Source organism: Nilaparvata lugens, chromosome 7, assembly GCF_014356525.2.
Source record: "Nilaparvata lugens isolate BPH chromosome 7, ASM1435652v1, whole genome shotgun sequence".
Classification (NCBI taxonomy): Eukaryota; Metazoa; Arthropoda; class Insecta; order Hemiptera; family Delphacidae; genus Nilaparvata; species Nilaparvata lugens.
Window position 1 is genome coordinate 33,681,616 of NC_052510.1, and position 21,955 is coordinate 33,703,570.

Sequence of the window (21,955 nt, forward strand, 5' to 3'; positions counted from 1 at the left end):
GTTGATTCTAAACCCAGCTTGGATCACTTTGTTGATTTGAAACAATTTCGAGTGAGATAATATACACTTGAAGTTATAATTTTTTACAATATTCTTTAATCACAATTAAACCTCTTTGATAGCGACCGCTCTTTTTGCAACACACTTCTAAGGTCATTTCTTGTGCTATGAAAGTTGATATTCTCTTGTGATAAGAAAGATTTGATTTTTTTTTTAATTTCTCTGGAAGAACTGCATTTGTAACCAAACTTCTTTGAAATGTAATCTTATCTATAGTTCTGGAATGAGATTTTGCGAGCTATTTAAGGAATATTTAGTTTTTAACCTAGATTTTCTTGTTCTTTTACGGTTGGAAATTCTTTATATTTTCTTCATTTTCCTCCTATAATAACAGCCTAATAATCATGTTTGTTTCCAGTAATGAAATTAAATCATTTACAAACGGCCAAACTGATTTACTAAGATACTTCGAAGTAGCTTCTCTTTAACAAGATGTGGAACCTAATTGTTTCGAAAATTGAAACACAATAATGAAAATCTCTAATCTATTCATTAGCTTTTTTATTTCTTGACACCCACTATTTTTTATTTAGTTGAACCGATTCAAAGCAATCATTAAACTAGAATTGACACACTTTTCAGGCAGTTTGTATGATGATGTATCAATTACTTTTATTAATGATCTTGCTGCTTTGATCTTTTTGTAGTTAGTTTTATGAAATCCTTCCAGTATGGACTTTACTAACCCAAACCCAGGCCCAGGCCTCTATGCTTCGCCCTTCTCTGATTAACATAGAAATTACTCTAACTTTACTCGTGTTTTTATGAGTTTTAAAACTTTTTATTCTAATTATTATAGCTCCAATAATAATTTTAAACAGGATTCACGATTTATCTTGTATCATAATTTAATATTTTTTATGTACTTTCTTCCAACCACGTCAATGCCTTATTTGTCCATTTGTTTTATATTGGTCAGAATAATCTTGCTGATTCTATTGAATCTTGAAAACCTATAATTCGCTTGATACAGCAAAATTGTTTGAAGCTTTTACAACTACTAAAATAGTGATCCACGTGCCTTGTTCATTGGCTTCTTTCAGTCAATTAATTCCAATTTAATCTAGGTAGTGGATTTTTCGACTACAAATTTTGATTGCCATCGGATAACCGATAGTGGATTTCTTGACTATGAATCTATTACCATTAAATAATTGGTTAATCAATAAAAAATCTCAATTACCGTAATCTTATCTTGAATCTCATTTTTATGTGTGATCAATGCCCATATTCTAAGCGTTGCAAAGACTAAATTTCTATCTTTATTATCTCTTCAAGTTATGTATAATTTATACATATAATTTATAATTCCAATGTAAGAAAGTACCTAGTTTGAATTAGAACTGAATAGCATCCTTTCATTATGCTTATATATTTTGTAAATAGATCTTCAGTGAGGACTGTAAATAATATAACAATCTCTGATGGAAAGTACATTAGTTCGACACATTCTCAACTTCCATAATATCATTTTCATATAAAATTGAGATCTTGTATAATAGATAAAATATTATTGAAAATAGTATTGTTTCTTGTAGGAGAAACAATTTTGTTGCAATTTTTGCTACATGCCTGCTTCTAGACTCAACTGGCATAGAACAAAATTGGGTGATTGATTCATGATTTTTTTAAATTTATCTGCAGTTTCAGTTTAGTTTTATTCTTTCAGATAACTGAAAGAACTAATCAGATAATTGAGATAACTGAGATTAATTTAGATAACTGAACTAACAGTGACAATTGTCTGTCACTGCCACTGCCAAGCTCTAACATCTATTATTTTGAATCAAATAGATTTCCCTTCTTCAAAATATAAAAATAAAAACGCTTGGCTCTTATGGAATAAGTCAATAGTTATATGTTCACAGAATTATCAAAATATTAACATAAATTAGCAGCTATCAATAATGCATTTAATTCTGATAATTTAGAAGTTATCATTAATAATTTACATGGTTATCTAGTCATTAATAACGTGGCTATCTAGCATGCAAGTTGAGTTCTATTGTTGTTCATTAAATGCTACTTTCTGTAATTCTTGTGTTTCTGTTGAACTTTCCTGCTCTATTTTCTTTCTAATTGTTCTGTTATCGTATGTTCTCGTTGTTCTCTTCTACTACTAGTCCAATTCTTGCTTTTTCCAATACTGTTTTTTCCATATTTTTGTTAGAGATCTGTCATGTTCTGATTTGTGTCACTAATTCCCGAGAGCTTTCAATTACTTCCTTTAAAACCCTAATTATCATAGTCGAGGTATTTGAAAACAGTGACAGTATTAAATCTTTCGTCCTCAATTTGTTTTGAAGTTATGTATGTAATCCAAATAATATTTAGAACGCCTATTTATTAAATTGTTAATGAAAATTGCCGTTTATAGATGGATCCTAAGGTTGAAGTTATTTATAAACTGTTCAGTAATGCAAGATTGTTCTTATAATACTAGATGAATCGGATGAAAAGCCCAATCACAGGAAAACTGAATCATTTCGAACAAAGTCAATCATTTCAAGGATTTGCGTGCTCTTATGACTAAACAAGTACAAACAATGAATGTTTTAAATTTGGGATTTCCAAAGCTCTTCCTAATACCAGGTTAGCCTTCTTGAGATCCCAAATAAACCAATTTCAGTTTCTTGTAAACCCTGGCACGTTTCATAGCTTTTACAAAAATCGAATTCCGCTCAGTAGAACAAGAGATAATCTCAAAAATAGAATTCTGCTGCTTCTGAAAATATAAATGAATATATCAACCCCAATCTATTACTATTTGCATTCAACTAAAATTGTTGGCTTTGCTAAACTAATGGATTGATAATTAGCTGATGTGTAGCTTAATGCTTCATAACAATTCATTGACTTCGAAAATACTCGGAAATGATGATAAAATTGCTGTTAAACATCTTTTTAACGCCAGTCTTATAAAATAGAGTAAATCGAGTTGATATATTATAAATAATTATATTATTTATGCAATTGATTGAGCATAATTAAATTTAGTTTGTATGAATGGCTTCATTTTTTTGCTGTATTCAAACCATCAAAGAATATTTATTTAGAAAAAATATTTTTTCTTGTCAGTTTTCATTACATCAGAAATGAAATTCTGTAGAGCCGAGCACACGTCATTCTTTCCACATTTCATTACAATTATTTTTTCAACTGACCGACCCATAATGAATAAATTTTAAAATAGAAAGCTATCAACTTGGGACAATTACTTTGACTATTGAGTTGTAGTGAGGTGAACTCACTTTGTTGGTTGACCAGTAATTATCACCCTCTAGTAAATTATCGCTCAATGACATTGAGGCCTGACGTCTATTTGAAAGTCTTGTTATCAGTAGTTGACACTGTACAAAATACAACCTGGTGTTATTTTTAAAAGTAAACTATGCTTATTCATAATTGTACCAATCAACCTGGCTCCTGGTCTAGTTCTTTTTCAACATATTCGTTTCTAGAATTAGATGTAGCCTGACTTTGAAAACATTAGTCTGACATTCTTGTAAACTGTTACAATACATTGGCAACATATTTTGATATATAAGCCATGATATCCTATTTCAATGTTCAAAATTCTGTAATTTATTATAATATACGAGTCTAATCTATCAGTAAGGAATCTTCTTTAGTTCATCAATCCGATCCCAACCTATAATAGTTTGACAACTTGCAGTTCAAAAGTGCTGCAATTTTATCAATATCAAGAATTCATGTTGACTTTTTCAATTAATGTTTTGTTATTATCCATTGCATTTTATATCTCATTTGATTTTTGTTCAATTCATTTCAATTTATTTAATATCGGGGCACCGAGCTTCGCTCGTTATTTATTTATAAACTATTGATAAACAGAACACAATTCTTTAAAATGATTGGGGAAGGACTAACAGGCACAGCCCAAAACTGTTTCTTCCTCGAATTTTGATTTATACACTATAAATAGTCCAGAAAAGGTTATGTTCCATACACTTGAATTCAGGCTCAATTTTCAGTCCAAAGATTTAAAAACAAAAAAGTTCTAATTTAGATTATTTACAAACCAAATTGAATAACAAAATAACACTCACTAGTCACTTAAAATTGTCAAATAATGATTAACTTTGAAAAATATGATATACTCTAGTTTAGAATGATTATCTTGTCATGTCAACAAATCAGATTATTTTGATCAAGTCGATTAAAATTTCTCACTGATTGATAACACAACTGGAAATAATTATTCTGTTTCTATCCCACACACGCATCTTCTGTTTCGACAGACGACGAAATTATCATCTGTTTTTTCAAGGATGAATAATTGTTATCCTTTTCATGTCCTTCAGCGAGTTTTCCCAGGGATGAGGCCTAGTGCAATCGAATTTTTATATCATAAACCTACTATGTTCCAAATTTCGTGAAAATTGTTAGACCCGTTTTCGAGATCCGTTGAACATAAATAACCAGATAACCAGATATAAAAATATAAACAGATATACAGAAATTGCTCGCTTAATATAATAGGATTTACACAACACACACACACACATACAAGATAAATTCTAATAACGAAATGGATCCATGCAAAACAAATAACAAATCACGATAAAACAATAATCACAATAATTGGCCATTATTACTATACAATAAATTACTATTGTATTTAAAATAGGTTTTGAAATCAAGCACTGCAAAAACGTAAACGTAAATTCCAAACCAATACTCTTTTTAAATTATGAGTTGATTCTATGTTGCATTAATTCTTCAATAATGATTTAAGTAATACTGTATCTATATTTAGTTATTGGATACGTCATAAAACTATTTAATGAGTGGTAGAATGGAGGTGTCACTGTCATATACACATGCATCTGGTGGTTTACTCTCTGTACTTGATAACTTTTGCAAACTGCACCAAATGATCATCCAGAAAAATATGATCACATATAATCAATCTTCTTATGACTTTACATCTGAATTGTTGGCTATTTTGCTAAAATAGACAAAAAATAGTCAATTTTTGCAGCAATGCTTTTTAAAATTTGTTAATATGCTTTCCGCAAAATATGCATATATTCCAATGGTATCAAATTTGTCTATGTACACTTTCAGATCAAAGCAGCAAAAATAAATTATTCCAAATTATCTAGTAGCATAATAGAAAGTTCATATTTGTATTACTTCCAAATCATCCATTTTCTTTCGTCTTTAGATATTAGATATACGTATATACTTGAAATATTTATTTTTTGTGATATTGCACTTTGCACTGCATAGGCATAGCACGCATATTAAAGAGCTCTACCAATAATAACGAATTTTGCTACATTATTTCAACTAACAATGCTTATTATTAAGCTGATTCAAAAATTTTATTGTATCACTACATCGATGTAGTAAACATGTCTGCTATGTACTTATATTATTTTTATAGATAGAAGTGAAGTAGTAAATAATCGATCTTTCTAAAATCGATAACAATATGATATAATAAAATTTAAGTATTAAGGTAGACGCACACAGATCGTCATCGGACGGACGGCACGCATTGTACGGATCGGATTATTAGATTTGATGCATTGTTTTCAATTACAGTGCGCATACCTATCCGCATCAGTATAGGTATGCACTCTCCAATTGAAAACAATGCATCAAATCTAATAATCCGATCCGTCCGATGACGATCTATGTGCGTCTACCTTCATAAGGAAGCAGTTAATCTCATAAATTATATCGATTATATACTGCCATCTATATCGATTATATACTGCATCGAATTCAATATATCGATTTTAATTATTTTTATTACTGATACTGACTTACAATAGACCACTCGATTTTCACTTACAATCATTCGATTTTCATTTCTTTAAATAATAAAAATGATTAACCATCATTTTTCAGGTTAAATAAGTAGTTTTATAATTCGAAATTAAAAAACAAATGTTGAGCTTCTATTTACCCTATTAAAGTGTGGTAGTCACTGCCACTTCTTATTCATCGTTGATGAATGTATATCAAAGTATGTTTGAAAATTCAATCCACACTTCCTTTTTTCTCTCATTTTCTCTCTCTATACTCCTATTTCTGGCATTTATTCATCTCTTGATATCCTGGGTTCTTTTACTTGATATCTATTAATTATATTGATACACTTTCAATCATGCAGTACTAATTTTTCAACACAAAATAGTAGTATGTTGTAACACATACAATTAAGTAATGTTTATAAGTTTATTAGTTCGTACGTACTATCAAGTCAATTATTTATTTTTATATCCTCTAATTCTCGATTTATTTGTTTCACAAATATTATGAAAAACAAATTATATTTGATAGTTAGATCATACTTCACACTATATTTTCTTGTTCATTTTCCTCTATGATCATTTTTCTACTTTCTATTTATTTCTGACCTATGTTGATAGATTTTCTAACATTATGTTTGAAAGTTGAAAGCTCATATCAAACTTTCCGAACTAACTTTCCTCTGTAGTATTTCTACTATTCTACGGCTTGGTGATCCTTTCTGTCTTTCCTCATGAATTACACATTGATTAATCTTGTAACATAACTTCTTAAAATGTATGTATTTAGGGCTACTTATTTTTATTTATAAAATTCCATCATAGTACCCTTTTTTATCCATAGTACTACTATAACATAACTATTGTAACATAATTATGAACGAAAAATTGAAGCTTATATCATTTCGATTGATTCAATTTATTTCCACAGGCACCAAATCAATTATTGGAAAATAATCAACAGGATTTACCCAAAACTTGTTTTCCGATTTTTATATATTTTTTTGTAGTGTAAATGAGGTTTTATTTCCACGTCTTGAAAGTATCACGAAAATTTACAGTCTAGTTCTTATGCAAATTCAGTCAAGTTCAAGCTTTAATATGAAACATTTTGGCTCGGTTGCACAAAATCCGGTTCAATTTTCATCGTGATTAATTTTACGAGAACCAATCAGAGAAGCTTTCTTTTCAAAAAAAGGATTCTCTGATTGGTTCTCGTGAAATAAATCACGATTAAATTTAACCGGCTTTTGTGCAACCGGCTCTTTGAATCTTACTTTTTTGACTATTTTTTTCTTCTTGATATGTCTGTATCATATGTAATGATGAATTGTACTGATTGTTGTTTTGGTGCTTTCAGGCGGTGCTTTCGACGAGATGCAGGACTCGATCAGTCCGTTTGGGTACAAGCGCGGAGAGGGCATCGACGCGGGCCACGGGGAGCCCGACTGGGTGGTCGACCGCAACCGCGACAAGTACGACACGCTGTTCGAATCTCTCGGCCCTGTCAACGGAAAGGTGTCTGGAGCAGGTAAACCACTTGCCATACCCTACCACTTGTACTACTCATTAATTGTCTACTCTCTCATAGCTCTCAAAAAATTGAAAGTTCAATTATTCAAATCAACGAATAGTGTTATATACATGGTGATTACCGGGAAACGCATGTTTTTCAAATAACGAGAACTGTTGCAAATCAGAGTAAAAAAATGCATTTATTAGTCAAAATACACACAATATGCAATTTCAAAATAAAATTACTTACAATTTATTATTTGAAAATTACATCTCTAAGGTGGTCGCCTGCTGCTTGGATACATTGTTGAAGGCGTTCTTTAAAACTTGCTACGGATTTTGCTAACATGTCTCTAGGAATGCCGTTGATTTCCTGGCGAATAGCTTCTTTAAGCTCCTGTATTGTTCGTGGTTTGTTTATGTACACTCTAGCTTTCAAAAATCCCCACAGAAAGAAATCTGGAATTGTTAGATCCGGTGAGCGAGAAGGCCAAGTGACATCACCAAAACGGGAGATCACTCTTGTAGGGAATGTTCGCCGAAGGAATTCCATACTAATGCTATGTGCTGTTACCCCGTCTTGTTGGAACCATACATTACGTATCTCTATACGTTGACGGCGCAGCTCTGGCAAGAAATATTCTTCCAACATATCCAGGTACCGTTGTGCATTCACTGTGACTGTTCTGCCATCATACATACCATACATACCCTATGGCGCTACAGCCCTCTGTGAGCCTTGGCCTCCGCCACGATTCTCCTCCATCTCGGTCGATCCTGACACAACTCTCTCCAGTTTCTCACTCCCATCACTCTAAGGTCCTCCTCCACACCATCTATCCATCTCTTTCTTGGACGACCTCTCCTTCTAGGTCCATCTATTTTTCCATTCAGTGTCGCTCTAGGAAGCCTCTCATTATCCATTCTCCACACATGGCCAAGCCATCTTATTCTCTGGGCCTTGACAAATCTAACAATATTCTCACCCTGCAGTGCTTCCTCCACCTCTGCATTGCTCCTTCTCCTCCATGTATCCGCTGCTACCCTTACCGCACCAAAAATTTTCCTCACAATTCCTCTCTCAAATACCCTCAATGCCTCTTCGTCTTTCTTAATCATTGTCCATGACTCAGAACCATAGCATACAATAGGTCTGATCAGAGTTTTGTAAAGCCTCATTTTACTATTTTTACCTAATACTTTTGATGTCATTAGTCTCTTATTTATATAGTATGCTCTGTTCCCACTCATAATACGTTTCTGAATTTCATCTGTCATATTGTTTCCAGCATTGAGGATAGTGCCAAGGTACTTAAACTCATTCACCCCTTCAAATACTCTCTCTCCCACCTCCAAGTCAATTGTTCTTCTTCTAGCGTTCACTGCGGACATTCTCATATATGTTGTTTTTCCATCATTGACCTTGCAACCCCATTTTTTGTGCCTCACTTTCTAAGCTGGAAAAGCATTCCCTTATGCAGTTAGCATTTCGCGCCATTAAAACCACGTCATCTGCATATGCTCCTACCTGACTCATTCTAAAATATATATTTCCACCCAGGTTCAGGTTCAGTATAGCATGATGCAAGGCAAGGTTGAATAATACCGCCGCTAGCGCATCGCCTTGCTTTACTCCATTTGTGATGCGTATCTCTCTGCTCTTCCTTCCTCCAATTGCTATCCTTGCCGTAGACCCTTCCAGACTCATCTTCACCAGTCGCACAAGCTTTTAAGGAATGCCAAATGATTCAAGCGCATTGACAAGCTGTCCTCTATTTATTGAATCAAATGCCTGTTTGAAGTCCACAAACAGCAGATGTACATCCCTGTTATACTCTATACATTGTTCTAACGCTTGTCGCATGGTAAATATTTGATCAGAGGTTCCCCTCCCTCTTCTGAATCCGCTCTGATATTCACCTATTATTTCCTCTGCATATATTGAAATTCTGTCCATTAATATGATTGAACTGTTCTGCCATCGTTATCTTCAAAAAAATAAGGACCAATGATCCCCTTTTCACAAACTGCACACCACACAGTCACACGTAAGCTATGATGAGGTCTCTCAGCCAGTATTTGAGGATTGTCTGCACACCAAAATCGTAAATTCTGTTTATTTAGTGCTCCGTCCAAGTGGAAATGCACTTCATCACTCATAAGGATAAGTGCATTGTCATTTTCTTCCAAAATTTCACTCATCCTGTTAAAAAAATTGACACGCTGTCTCTTATCTGCTTGACTCAATTGATGACATACTGCCAGCTTGAAAGGATGGAATTTAAGATCTGTGACCAAAATCTTTCTCACTGTTGATGGGCGAAGTCCGAGTGCAGATGCCCGCTTCCGGATTGAGCGGCTAGGACTCTGAACTGTTGCAAGGCGCACTCTTTCAACAGCCTCAGGGGTACTAACTGTCCTGGCAGCTCCAGGAGATTTCTTCTTAAGTAAAGATCCAGTTGTGTTAACATTATGTATTCAACGCAATATCGTGTTACGATCAGGGATAGCACCATGCCGTGCAACGTTAAAATGTGCACAAAAGTCTCGCTGAGTCTGAGTAACTGATTCACCATTTGCGTAAAACCGTCGCATGACGAACGTACGATGCTCAAGGTTCCACATCTCGGCTACAACTGAAACTGCACACTTCCCCCTCCACAGCACTACAACTTCCCGCCGCCGCCAATCGACATTCCTTGTATACTACGCAAGTCAAAAACATGCGTTTCCCAGTAATCACCCTATATATTGCCATATACAGATTTTAATAATTTGATTGTATGGTAAGAGTAATAAAAAAATATTAGGCCTAAGCTGTTTCCGTAATTTTCACCTGCTCTGTATACTGTTACGACTTTATTATGGCTACTCAGTATAGATACTGTTGTAAATTCATGATTCCTGGCATTCCCATGTTGTTGTTATGTATGACTTGTACTCATCTCCTTATGGGTGGCCTGGTGCAGGTGTTGATCCTTCAGCAAATCTCGCTTATGTAGTTCCTTTTCAATGAATGATTATTGTAATAATGCCAGTAATTCACCTATCAAACGGGACTAATCCCAGTGATTTTTATGATTTAATGCATGTTCAATAAATAAATGTGCTGGGTTTTATAAGGATACTGTTCATGATTTACTAAATAACTAGATGCGGAGCTTGAATTATGTATTCTAATTATTATTTATTCAAATTCAAACATTAGTACAGTAATATATGATTCATGATTTTTTTAAATTTGTAACATTATTTTCAAGAATATTAGTAACAAAACTTCAAATCTCAAGAATATTAGTAGTAAATTTTTATTCAGTGGTGTAAGAAAAATCAGTTATCCTAGAATGCCATGTATCCATCTAATCTAATTCACCAACACCTTTCAAAATATCGTTATTGAACAATCTTATTTTTTACAATCTCAAAATTATTGAGTATTTTTTAAAATGTTTTAATAATTATTGTAAAGCAGAAACAGAAAGCTTGCATGTCAGAAAATGTTTGTGTTATATAATTTGACTATACGACACCATATGATTTTCAAGAATGCGATATTCTGCCTACTCTGTACTACAGCCTACGTCACGGCTGCAGTTCCCCCACTCCAATTGCATTTCAACGAAAATACTATAGATGAGTGACCAACCTTCTGTCTACTAACTTTGGGTTCTGCATTGTATAGGTTGGCAGAAAGTTGAGGATTAATTATTGGATCTTCAATAAAACTATCCATCACCTGGTTGCTAAGCAAAAGAATAGTTATATCCTGATGTTACTTGATGTGGTTAGGATGTCTAGTCAGTCCAGTGGTGTCAAAACTCAACACATACTTGATTCAACTTGCTCAACTTGCAGATTTGTGTGTTATAGTTTCGAACCAGTCTGTATTATTGGTACGTTCACATTACATAGGCCTACGTCTCAGGGTTGTTTTCTCCAGAGGTGTATAAAACCAATTTAATCAATTTATTGTCATATTTATTTAAATGTGTTTCAATTGAGGCAGCTGATAGTTTAAACTAGACTTTTAGTTCCTGATTGAAAGAAATTACACCAATCCTCACATAACATTACTGCAACTGTATTACTGTAAACTTGTTATGCGGCTCTCAACATATTCAATCAATTCTATTGAAACAACATTGTTACATTGTTGGGTCCTGCTAAACCCGTGTGTTTTTCAGCAGGTGCCAGATCGAAACAAAATTATTCACAAAGTTGAAAAGTATAAATAATAAAATGAAATTAGCTTATTTGTCATGAATCAAGAGTAATATACAAGAAATGATATTAAATAATTACAAACATAATGATAAATTATAAGAAACATAATAATTAGAATAAAATAAATAATAAATGACATTATTATAAGCATGATAAATAAGGGGTTAATTAAAGAACTAAAAGGGGTCAAAAAAGGAATGAAGGAGGAAATATTTTATACAATATTAATTATTAGTAAATTATTAGTCGTTCAGGCTGACGGCAGTGACTTTACAACAGATATAATTTGACGTGCTACCAATTTATCCTAATAGGTTGGATAGCATTCACCTATCACCTAAGGAAAGTCATCGGTTCCTAATAAACTAATATCTTAACACATCATGAATGGATCTAATGCTTATAATAAGAGATTCAGTTCAGAGCAAATCAACTTATAATTTTCATAATACTTGTGCAATTTACAACAAAATTTAATGAACAAAACCATATGACACTTAAACATAGAATCTTACAAGCTAAAATACTTATCTATGCATATTTGAATTCATTTGTTTGGCTACAGACTTCAAAATTATATGATACATTCAACACACATTTAGAAAATGATAAAATTATTCAGATCTCAAATAAAACATTTTAAACTTTACTTAAACAGAAAATTTTCAACAGGACAAAAACGATTCTATTTCAGCCAGCCATTTTTTCTGAGGCAGCACAATGACTTGCTTTCTCAAAGGACACACCTTAAAAACGTCATCAATGCCAACCTCCAAAATTATAAATTTGCAACTATTACAATTTATTATTCTCAATAAAACTTTATTTTTAAAGTTATTTTAAATTTATTTACACTTTATGTTGTTTAGAATTATCTGTTAATTCAGAAATATAACTTTGTTACAGTGATTCAGTGGAATGTTCAACACTAGTATATATGATAAATTCCCTAGAAAAGTTTATTCCGTATATCGATTACACCGATATTTGCTATCAAGTTTTATTAATATTTTGAATATCGAATTGCAGATTCAATATTAATTGAGAAAAAATGTAATATTACAAACACCCCCCTCTCGACATAAAAAATTTTACTGTTTGAGAATTACATTGTAACAAATGGAAATTGTTGAAATTAAATTTGAGAACAGGAACAATTTTTTCTACACAAACATTACATGTCAACTTATAATTGAAAATTACTATAAAAATTCATCAATAGCATTTTTTTTGTTATATATTTCCAAACCATATTTGAAAGTAAAGAATATCAAAATTATTTTTTGATTTAGCTTTATAATTCAAGGAAATTATCTCAACAGAAAATTTAATATATTTAAAGAATAATTATTGAAATTTTACATAAGTTTAATAGATAGAAAATTTAAATGTTATTGCATAAAAATTTAGTATGTTGGACAGAATTTTTTAAATTAATTGATGAATTGTTACATTTAATTTTCACATAAAATTGCAATAAATTAAAAAATGTCCATTTCTTTCACTGTTGACGGGGTTGATTTTTTTTATTGATGTGAATTTTGGGAACAGTCCGTTAAGGCATTCAGTATGAATTTCAGTTAAGTGTGACTCCAGTGTTGGGTGATCTGGATACGCGTAGACATCTATTAGCATGGCCTCATGCTTGTAGTCGACTGATGCATGCCAAGCTCGATACAGGTGACATCTGTTAGCATTGCCTCATGCTTGTAGTAGACGGGTGCATGTCAAGCTCACTCAACGTCACGTAAATTGTGTATCATACATACAGTGTACATTTCAGGCTTGAAATGACAATGTAACTTGTTTTTTGGAAAAGAGATAGACGCTGCATACAGGATTAACTTAGGTGAGGATTAACTTAGGTAGGGTTTGGTTTTTTTATATTTTCAGCTTTCAAGGTTTAGAGTTCAGCATACAGGATTAATTTAGGTGAGGATTTTTTGTTTTGAATCAGTTTCTTTCATGATACAGTGACTGTTATTACCTCCAGGTAATGTAGTAGTGCAGAAGCTTGAGTTGCGTAATCAGCAATAGGTGTAGTCATTGGCGTCGGCATTGGCGTCGGCAATCCATTAATGAGTCACACCAGTTCGAAAATCACCCAAATGTTCTTAACACTCTTCATGGCATTCACTTGTGTTGTAGATTTCGAATTCACATGATAATTATTTTGAAGTTTACTTCCATGTTATACCTGTTATTTTACTATTCTTATAAACTAAAAAGAAAAATTTGATTAGGCTACCAATACAATCTAATGCACATAAAAGTTATTTACAAGTATGTAATCAGTATAAAAATGAAATTTATTATCAACATCTTATTATACAGTCAGCAATACATAGCCTAAGTTGTGAAATTTCTTTAAATTCAATAGAGACATCAATTACAAAAATTTTAATAAAGTATTTAATAATTTGATTTCCATTTATTCACTGTTCAAATAATAAAATTTAATCCATTTTTTTAAATTTAGATCATAATCAAATACATGTTACATAAATGTCATAACACTCTGTATCATTATCAAAATAGCAAAAAACATCAGATCATCACAACAAAATAATTTTAATACATACTTCAATATATTCATACAATTGGTCTTCCACTAAAAATCATTTCATAATACAATATATCTGCATTTCATTATCATTCAATATAACATTTCAAATATAGTATTTCACATTTATGATTTATCATTCAGGGTTTCAAAGTTATTTATGTAGACAAATTTATAATTTTTTATTTAAATTTTGTTCAAATAATTTATGAAAAGCAATTTATTCAATATTCTTAATCATCGTTTGTTGGATACTATAGTTTATTTCGACTTTTCAATGTTCTAAACAACAAACTACATTTCATGACAAAACTTTACTACTAATCATTAAACAAGAAATCATTCAAAACATCAATAATATTTCGCTTCAATGGCAATCAACATTATTAATCATTATTCTGCATCTATGGCAATCAACATAAGTAATCAACACAAAAAATATTATCTTATTACTGCCTCTCTAAGTCATAACCTTGTTATTCCTTCTTTAAGCAATAATGGGTTTCCATCTCAAAAACAATCATATACCAGCAAAATACTAATCATCAAACTTCACTAAAATTTCTACATCTACCCCAGCATCCATTTCAAACGATAATTAATCATATCAAAGTTTATAAAGAAAAACAGTTTTAAAATTTAGAAAAACGACATCAATTTAATATTCAAATTTAGAAGAGATTCAAACTTCAACTCATTTCAATTAATAATATGACAAAACTTTTACATTCAATAAAATCATCATTATTCAAATTAACTTTCATTTATCTTGAAGATTTCATATTTATGACGACACAATTCATTAATACTTTCAAATTTTGAATTTTTTATTATTATAACAAAAGAATTTATACATCACATTAAATTTCAAGAATTTTCTAAATTCTACATTTTCTAAATTGAACCATTCATTTTTCATATAATTTATGAATTTGAAGACTGTATAATAACTACAAACCATTTCAACAATATAAAGAAAATCAAGATGGATAATGGGTAAATAAGTTCCCTAAAAAATGCAAATAAGAGAAAAAGGAAAAATGGGTAAATAAATTCCCTAAGTAATGCAAGGAAGAGAAAGATTAATTAGAGCCTATCCTACATGTCAGTTGAAAACTTTCATAAGGAAGTATATTTAATAAAATATACTACTATGGAATTTTGTAGATTCCAAGTATGACTCTAATTTGTTATAACTGTGAGCTATCACTCCCACAGAAACAACTGGTGAAGGAAAAATATATTTTTACTATTGTGACTGGGTGGAGAGTTCCAAGATGTCTGTAAGGCAATGTGATAGCAGACTCTAGTATCGGACCACAAAATCAAAAGTATGCAAAAGTTTTTACAAACATTTGATGTTGCAGTCTTAAGGTTTTTATATCGCAAACAAGTAGGTCAGATAATGGAGTCCAGCCATATGTGGTTCACGCCCACACCTCTAAAAGAATCACACCTACTTGTCTACCAAAAATCCAAAGTATTGGACAGCAAAAAAAAATGCAAAATGGGTTGAAAGCCCAGAAGAAAACTATAACCTAATTACATAATTATGGCTTATGGCACCATATGCAATGAAAGATGAGGAATGGGGACATAATTTGCTCTAAAAAACCTAGTTACCTAATAATGATACCTGACAAAATAGACATAATTGAAATAAGTAATACATGATGAAAAAATATACCGCAAGCACACAATTATTTACACTACAATGGATAGATTTTAGAAAAGTTAAGTTTTATCAACAATTAAAGATTGGGAAAATAAGCTACAATTTCAACTTCTAATATTATTTCAGAAGAATACAAATTTAAATTTACAAATTCAAAGACTATGGACAAGATTGGTTAAGATATGCATAATAGAAGAAATTTACTGAATACTACACAAAGACAGGAAAGAATCGAAATTTGAAAAGATTAAGGGCCAAGAAAATAGGCTACAGGAAGGAAAAAAGACACAATTATGGACTCTTACCATACACTGCGTAGTGATTATGCTATTTTGAATCCCGGCATAACACAGGATTCCTAATCATTACATAGTGCCGGGGAATACCCTTTCATCATGTGATTCACTTTCATCATATCAGTAAACAACTTGAAACAACCTTTGAATACTAATACATCAATGGTGAATGTGCTTTGTTTTCTTCAAGAACATGATTTTATTCATGGGTTCATTTGTTTCAACCAAGCCATTTTGCTTACAAAAATCAGTCATGTTCACTAGATAATGCATTGCATACACCTTTTCAATTTTCAGTTGAAAGTTGAATTCATCAACTTGATACAAAGCAAGATTAATTTTGTTTACATTGTTCCTAACCTCTACAGAATCCTGTCTCATGTAAACATTCACTTTATCTACTGTTTTCCTAAACTTCAATTTGGCAATACTACTTTTTTTACTGTTGACTTTCAATAAAGACAACTCCCTACCTACTACTTTACTCAATTCTACTATCTCACTAGGATTTACTTTTTCAATAACAGTAACTAGGCCTACATTATCTGAAACTTGAAATAATTCATCTTGTATCTTAACACTACTATCATCCTGCTTCAATTTGCTTTCATCTTCATGAATATCAATCAATGTTTCATGTGTTTCTTGTAATAGGAGGTTTATTAATACTAACCTGCTCTAGTCTAATGCTAGCAAATTCTTGCTTCATCTCATCAAACCTAGCATCTTGTCTATCAAACTTTTGTGTTAAAAACGCTATAAGATTTAGATCATTTTTAATGTTTGACATTTTGTTAGTATGCACAAATATCTATTCATTAGAACTTGATTTCCCTTGATTCGACCTCACATTCAGCAGCATTCCACCACTCATAAATCATCAAGATATTAGCCTACACATAATTTTTATAACCAGGGATTTCATGGTGTACCATTTGGGACATATTTATTTTGTAATTCAGTCCCACCACAGGGGTAACATTTGATGTGCTACCAATTTATCCTAATAGGTTGGATAGCATTCACCTATCACCTAAGGAAAGTCATCGGTTCCTAATAAACTAATATCTTAACACATCATGAATGGATCTAATGCTTATGAATAAGAGATTCAGTTCAGAGCAAATCAACTTATAATTTTCATAATACTTGTGCAATTTACAACAAAATTTAATGAACAAAACCATATGACACTTAAACATAGAATCTTACAAGCTAAAATACTTATCTATGCATATTTGAATTCATTTGTTTGGCTACAGACTTCAAAATTATATGATACATTCAACACACATTTAGAAAATGATAAAATTATTCAGATCTCAAATAAAACATTTTAAACTTTACTTAAACAGAAAATTTTCAACAGGACAAAAACGATTCTATTACAGCCAGCCATTTTTTCTGAGGCAGCACAATGACTTGCTTTCTCAAAGGACACACCTTAAAAACGTCATCAATGCCAACATCCAAAATTATAAATTTGCAACTATTACAATTTATTGTTCTCAATAAAACTTTATTTTTAAAGTTATTTTAAATTTATTTACACTTTATGTTGTTTAGAATTATCTGTTAATTCAGAAATATAACTTTGTTACAGTGATTCAGTGGAATGTTCAACACTAGTATATATGATAAATTCCCTAGAAAAGTTTAGTCCGTATATCGATTACACCGATATTTGCTATCAAGTTTTATTAATATTTTGAATATCGAATTGAAGATTCAATTTTAATTGAGAAAAAATGTAATATTAAATATAATTTGAAACCAGCAAAATAGGCTAATTAATTGAAAAAGAAAAGAAAAAAGTTCAATGAACGAAGGCCTATTAGGAATTATTATTCAAATAATGATAATAAATATTAATTGTTCATTTCAGAGTTCTATTATCATTGTATGTTATTCTCATTTTGATTTTACTGAATTGAAATCGATAGCGAATTGTTTATTACATAGATCATTACATCCGTTTTTGAGTAGTATCTTATGTTTGCAGGTAGTTTGTTGAAAAGGAAAGGTAGTATGTAAAACAGAGATCTTTTTCCATAAATATTATTAAATCGGGGTGTTTTGTATATTATTGGTGATCTTAAATTGTAATGGGCAGGAGGAGCTAAAAATCGATAATGGAAATTATTTTTGAAAAATACTATTATTTTGAAGGTGTAAAAATTTCTTGGTTTCAGAGTTCTATAAAAAATTTGTAGGATTTGAAGGTTGTTCAAATTCAAGTTTAGATGAGGTATTCTAGACGTAATAACTTTTAGGATCCTCAACTGTATTTTCTCTACTATCAATAATAAGTAATTTGCTGCACAACCCCATGATTCAATTCCATATCTTATAATGGATTCTGTTATTGATTTATAAATTAAATACAGGCAATCAACAGGGATGTTTTTATGTAAATAATATATTTTAGCGCTTAACGCCTTCTTGGATATATTGTCAATTTGAGAATGCCATCTCATGCTACTATCTATCATTACTCCAAGGTAACGTGTGTCACTCACCAAAGACAAAGATGGACAATTACAGTTTTCAAAAGAGTTAGTGAAGAGGTACTCACAATATTATGAACATAGATTAATTGAGCTTCTTCACATCTAATATGGGGAGATTTGAATTGCATTAACACTGTTTTTTTGTGTTAATTACCAAGTATCTATCATGAGACCATCTGAGAATTTGATTGGAATCTGATTGGAGTAATTGTTCCGCCGCCCTTGGATCTCTATGCGCGACTGATAGAGCTGTGTCATCAGCATACATTAAAATTTATCCATGTCTTATTACATTTTATATGGAATTGACATAGATATTATAGAGAACTGGACCCAGTATACTTCCTTGAGGGACTCCAAAATCATCATTTCTGACAAAATCATTGTGGTTGTCATCAATTTTAACCTTAAAATATCTATATTTCAGATAACTCTCAATTAATCTAAGTGTGTTACCAGTTATTACAATACTATTTAGGTCTTTCTACAATATTTTATGATTAAGGGTGTCAAATGCTTTTGATTAATCTATAAATATGGGTAACACATGATATCTGTCATTCAGGAGAGTATTGATTTTATGTGAAAAATTTGATAAAAGTATTTCTGTACATTTCCCTTTTTGAAACCCATACTGGACATTGGATAATAGAATATCATTTTCAGTCAGATATTTATTTTAATTTGTAGATAAATATCTTTTCTGGTGTAGACAGTTTTGAAACTGGTCGGTAGTTTTCTATTTTGTCTCTTTTTCCCTATTTAAAAATTGGACTTATAATTGAGATTTTCAAAGAATCAGAAAATATACCTTTAGAGATAGACAAACTGATGATACGACACAGTGGAGCACACAGATGATCTTTCAAGAGTTGCAGCTCCAGTACTCCAAATACCATCAACACCAGGAGATTTATTTTTGTCCATATTGTCAACTATTTTTCCTATACATGAACCCGGGCCTTCCTCAAATAGAAGCTGGAGTTAGGTGGAATGTGGACAGAGTCGTTGAGAATGAGTGGACATAGGTGTGACATATTTCTAAAGCTGCGTACACATATTCGTGCTTCCAACCCGCACCGAGCACGCTCTTCCCTCGTACCGCCCTCGTACCACCATCGAACCACAGTCGCTCCGCCCACGCACCCATCATGAACGTTACGGAAGATGTTAGATCTTCTCGCGTTCCCCGGTCGAACCACTGTTGCTCGCCGGTCGATCATCAATCGCTCTGCTGGAGTGACGTTCGGTTGCGGAGCAGAGCGAAAGTCTGTACGCACCTTTATATTATCAATGAAAGATTTTGCAAAAGCTGAGCAGAGATTAGATGCACTGTTGAATTTATTGGCTAAATCTCTTAGAACTCGGTTACCAGAATCATCTGAAGCCCTACCCAACATTCCATTAATACATTCCCATTTCGATTTTATATAATTTTTTGAGTTGGCAAATTTTTGTGTTATGTATTCTCGTTTAGTTTGTGTGATTTCTTTATTAAGTTTGTTCCAGAAACTTTGATACTCGTTTCTGTACTGGATGTTGGAGGGATTACTCTTACTGCGCCTAAATAGTCTGTCTCTAACTTTGAGTTCATTATGAAGCGATTCAGTCATCCAATTATTTCTGAAATTGAGTTTTATGTTTTTAATGTGTATTCTTTTCTTACATTGGTTACTTGCTATATCAAAGTTCAGCTTAATCTTATCATAAATTAAATTAGGTGACGGAGTGAAAAGCAGCTATTCCACTCACTTTGTTTCAACGTATCAATAAGTTAATTTTTATCTATGATTTCTTTATAGGTATCTGGCTTTTGATTTTCTCTTGATGAAAAATTGTCAAGGATTTTACAACTAATGATATAATGATCTGATATTTTCAAGTGGATCCCACCTGTATGACAAGTGAAACTATCATCAGTAAGTCGAATAAATAAGTGATCAATACAGGACTGAGTAACAAGATCTTGTCTGAATTCTTCCCTAGTAACAATAGAGACACCCTTTTTGCAACTGTAAGATAAGAACATAGATTCGTATAATTGAACAAATTGATCAACCCGTTTTAGAAGATCAATGTTTGTATCTCCTACAATGATTAGATTGGATTTATTTTCTAGTTTAAAGATTACGTTTTCAAGAGCATTGATGAATCCGATTTTAGAGTACTGTGAGGTCTTTACAAACTGATTACATAGATACAAATATTTACGATACAATATTTTCAAACTTCCAAAGTTCCAGAAAAATGATTTCAAAATTAGCAACATTGAAATTCACTCTTTTTGAAGAAAGAAAACATTTTCTTTCACATAAGCAGCAAGTCCGTGTTGAAATCTATTTGAAGCGTATTTGAACACAGATCTGTAACCGGACATCTCAAAGATACCACTCAAATTATCAATATTAGACAAAAATGTAATATCAATATTTGCATGACGGATTTCATTTGTATTGAAGATGTGATCCTGTTACGCATCTGACCGTACTATAGCTATGCGTTCCTTTTTACTTCTTCATTCCTACATTTTTCATAAATCATTTTAAATTTGAACTGAGTAACAATGATGATTTTCAGATCGTCGCCAATTAGAATACTCTAAAAGTGACAGTGATTATGAAAGTGAGGAGAGTGAAGATGAATTTGTGGCAATTCACGACGGCGAGGGAAACAGTTGCGAAATTTATTTTGATTTCAATGAATTCTTCTACTGGGTTGGCGTGCTGTCTTGCTCTCTCACATGTATTTTCTTCTCTATTATGTTCTACACTCTCTACAATTCATTGGTCTGATCTTAGTAAGAATCCCTACATGCATTTAGTGTGGTTTTCCTATGTTCATCGTTGTTTGGTTCGTTCGTTAGATTAGAATATTGATTCATCAGAAATTTAGATGTGACCTAAATTTTTAACAGTCTTTCACTCACGAAAAAAATATTGTCTTGAAGGTTTTTGTTGTCGTTTTGATTCTTGTGCTATTCTTCCTCATAACAGTAGTTCAAGACTTATCAATTTTTTTGAGTTTGCTCTACTTTTTGGAGATTTGTTGCTAACTTGTGTGGAGTTGAATATAAACTTCGAGTGAAGTTTATCTCATCAATAAATAATTCATTAGAGAATTCTTTTTATTAGTCCTTGATTCAATTGACTCTACAAATTCTTCACATTTTTCTTCTAATTGCTTTCTATTTATGAAACATGCATGGATAAGTAAAGTCTCAGTTTTCATAAACATGTGTTGCAACCTACTACATGTTTCTCGTCTTTTTTCTTTTCCGTTATAAATTTATATCATTCTCATGTGTGCATATGTGCCTATTGGGTATT

The 21,955-nt window shown here is 31.7% G+C and overlaps 1 protein-coding gene across 1 annotated transcript in view; it reads left to right on the forward strand.

Moving 5' to 3' along the window:
- Positions 1-21,955, forward strand: part of LOC111050445 (EH domain-containing protein 3) — a 50,188-nt gene that overhangs the window by 23,283 nt on the left and 4,950 nt on the right. The window contains exon 4 of the mRNA XM_039431912.1: positions 7,207-7,377. Within this exon, the coding sequence (XP_039287846.1) occupies positions 7,207-7,377 (171 nt within the window). The remainder of the gene's footprint in view (positions 1-7,206; positions 7,378-21,955) is intronic.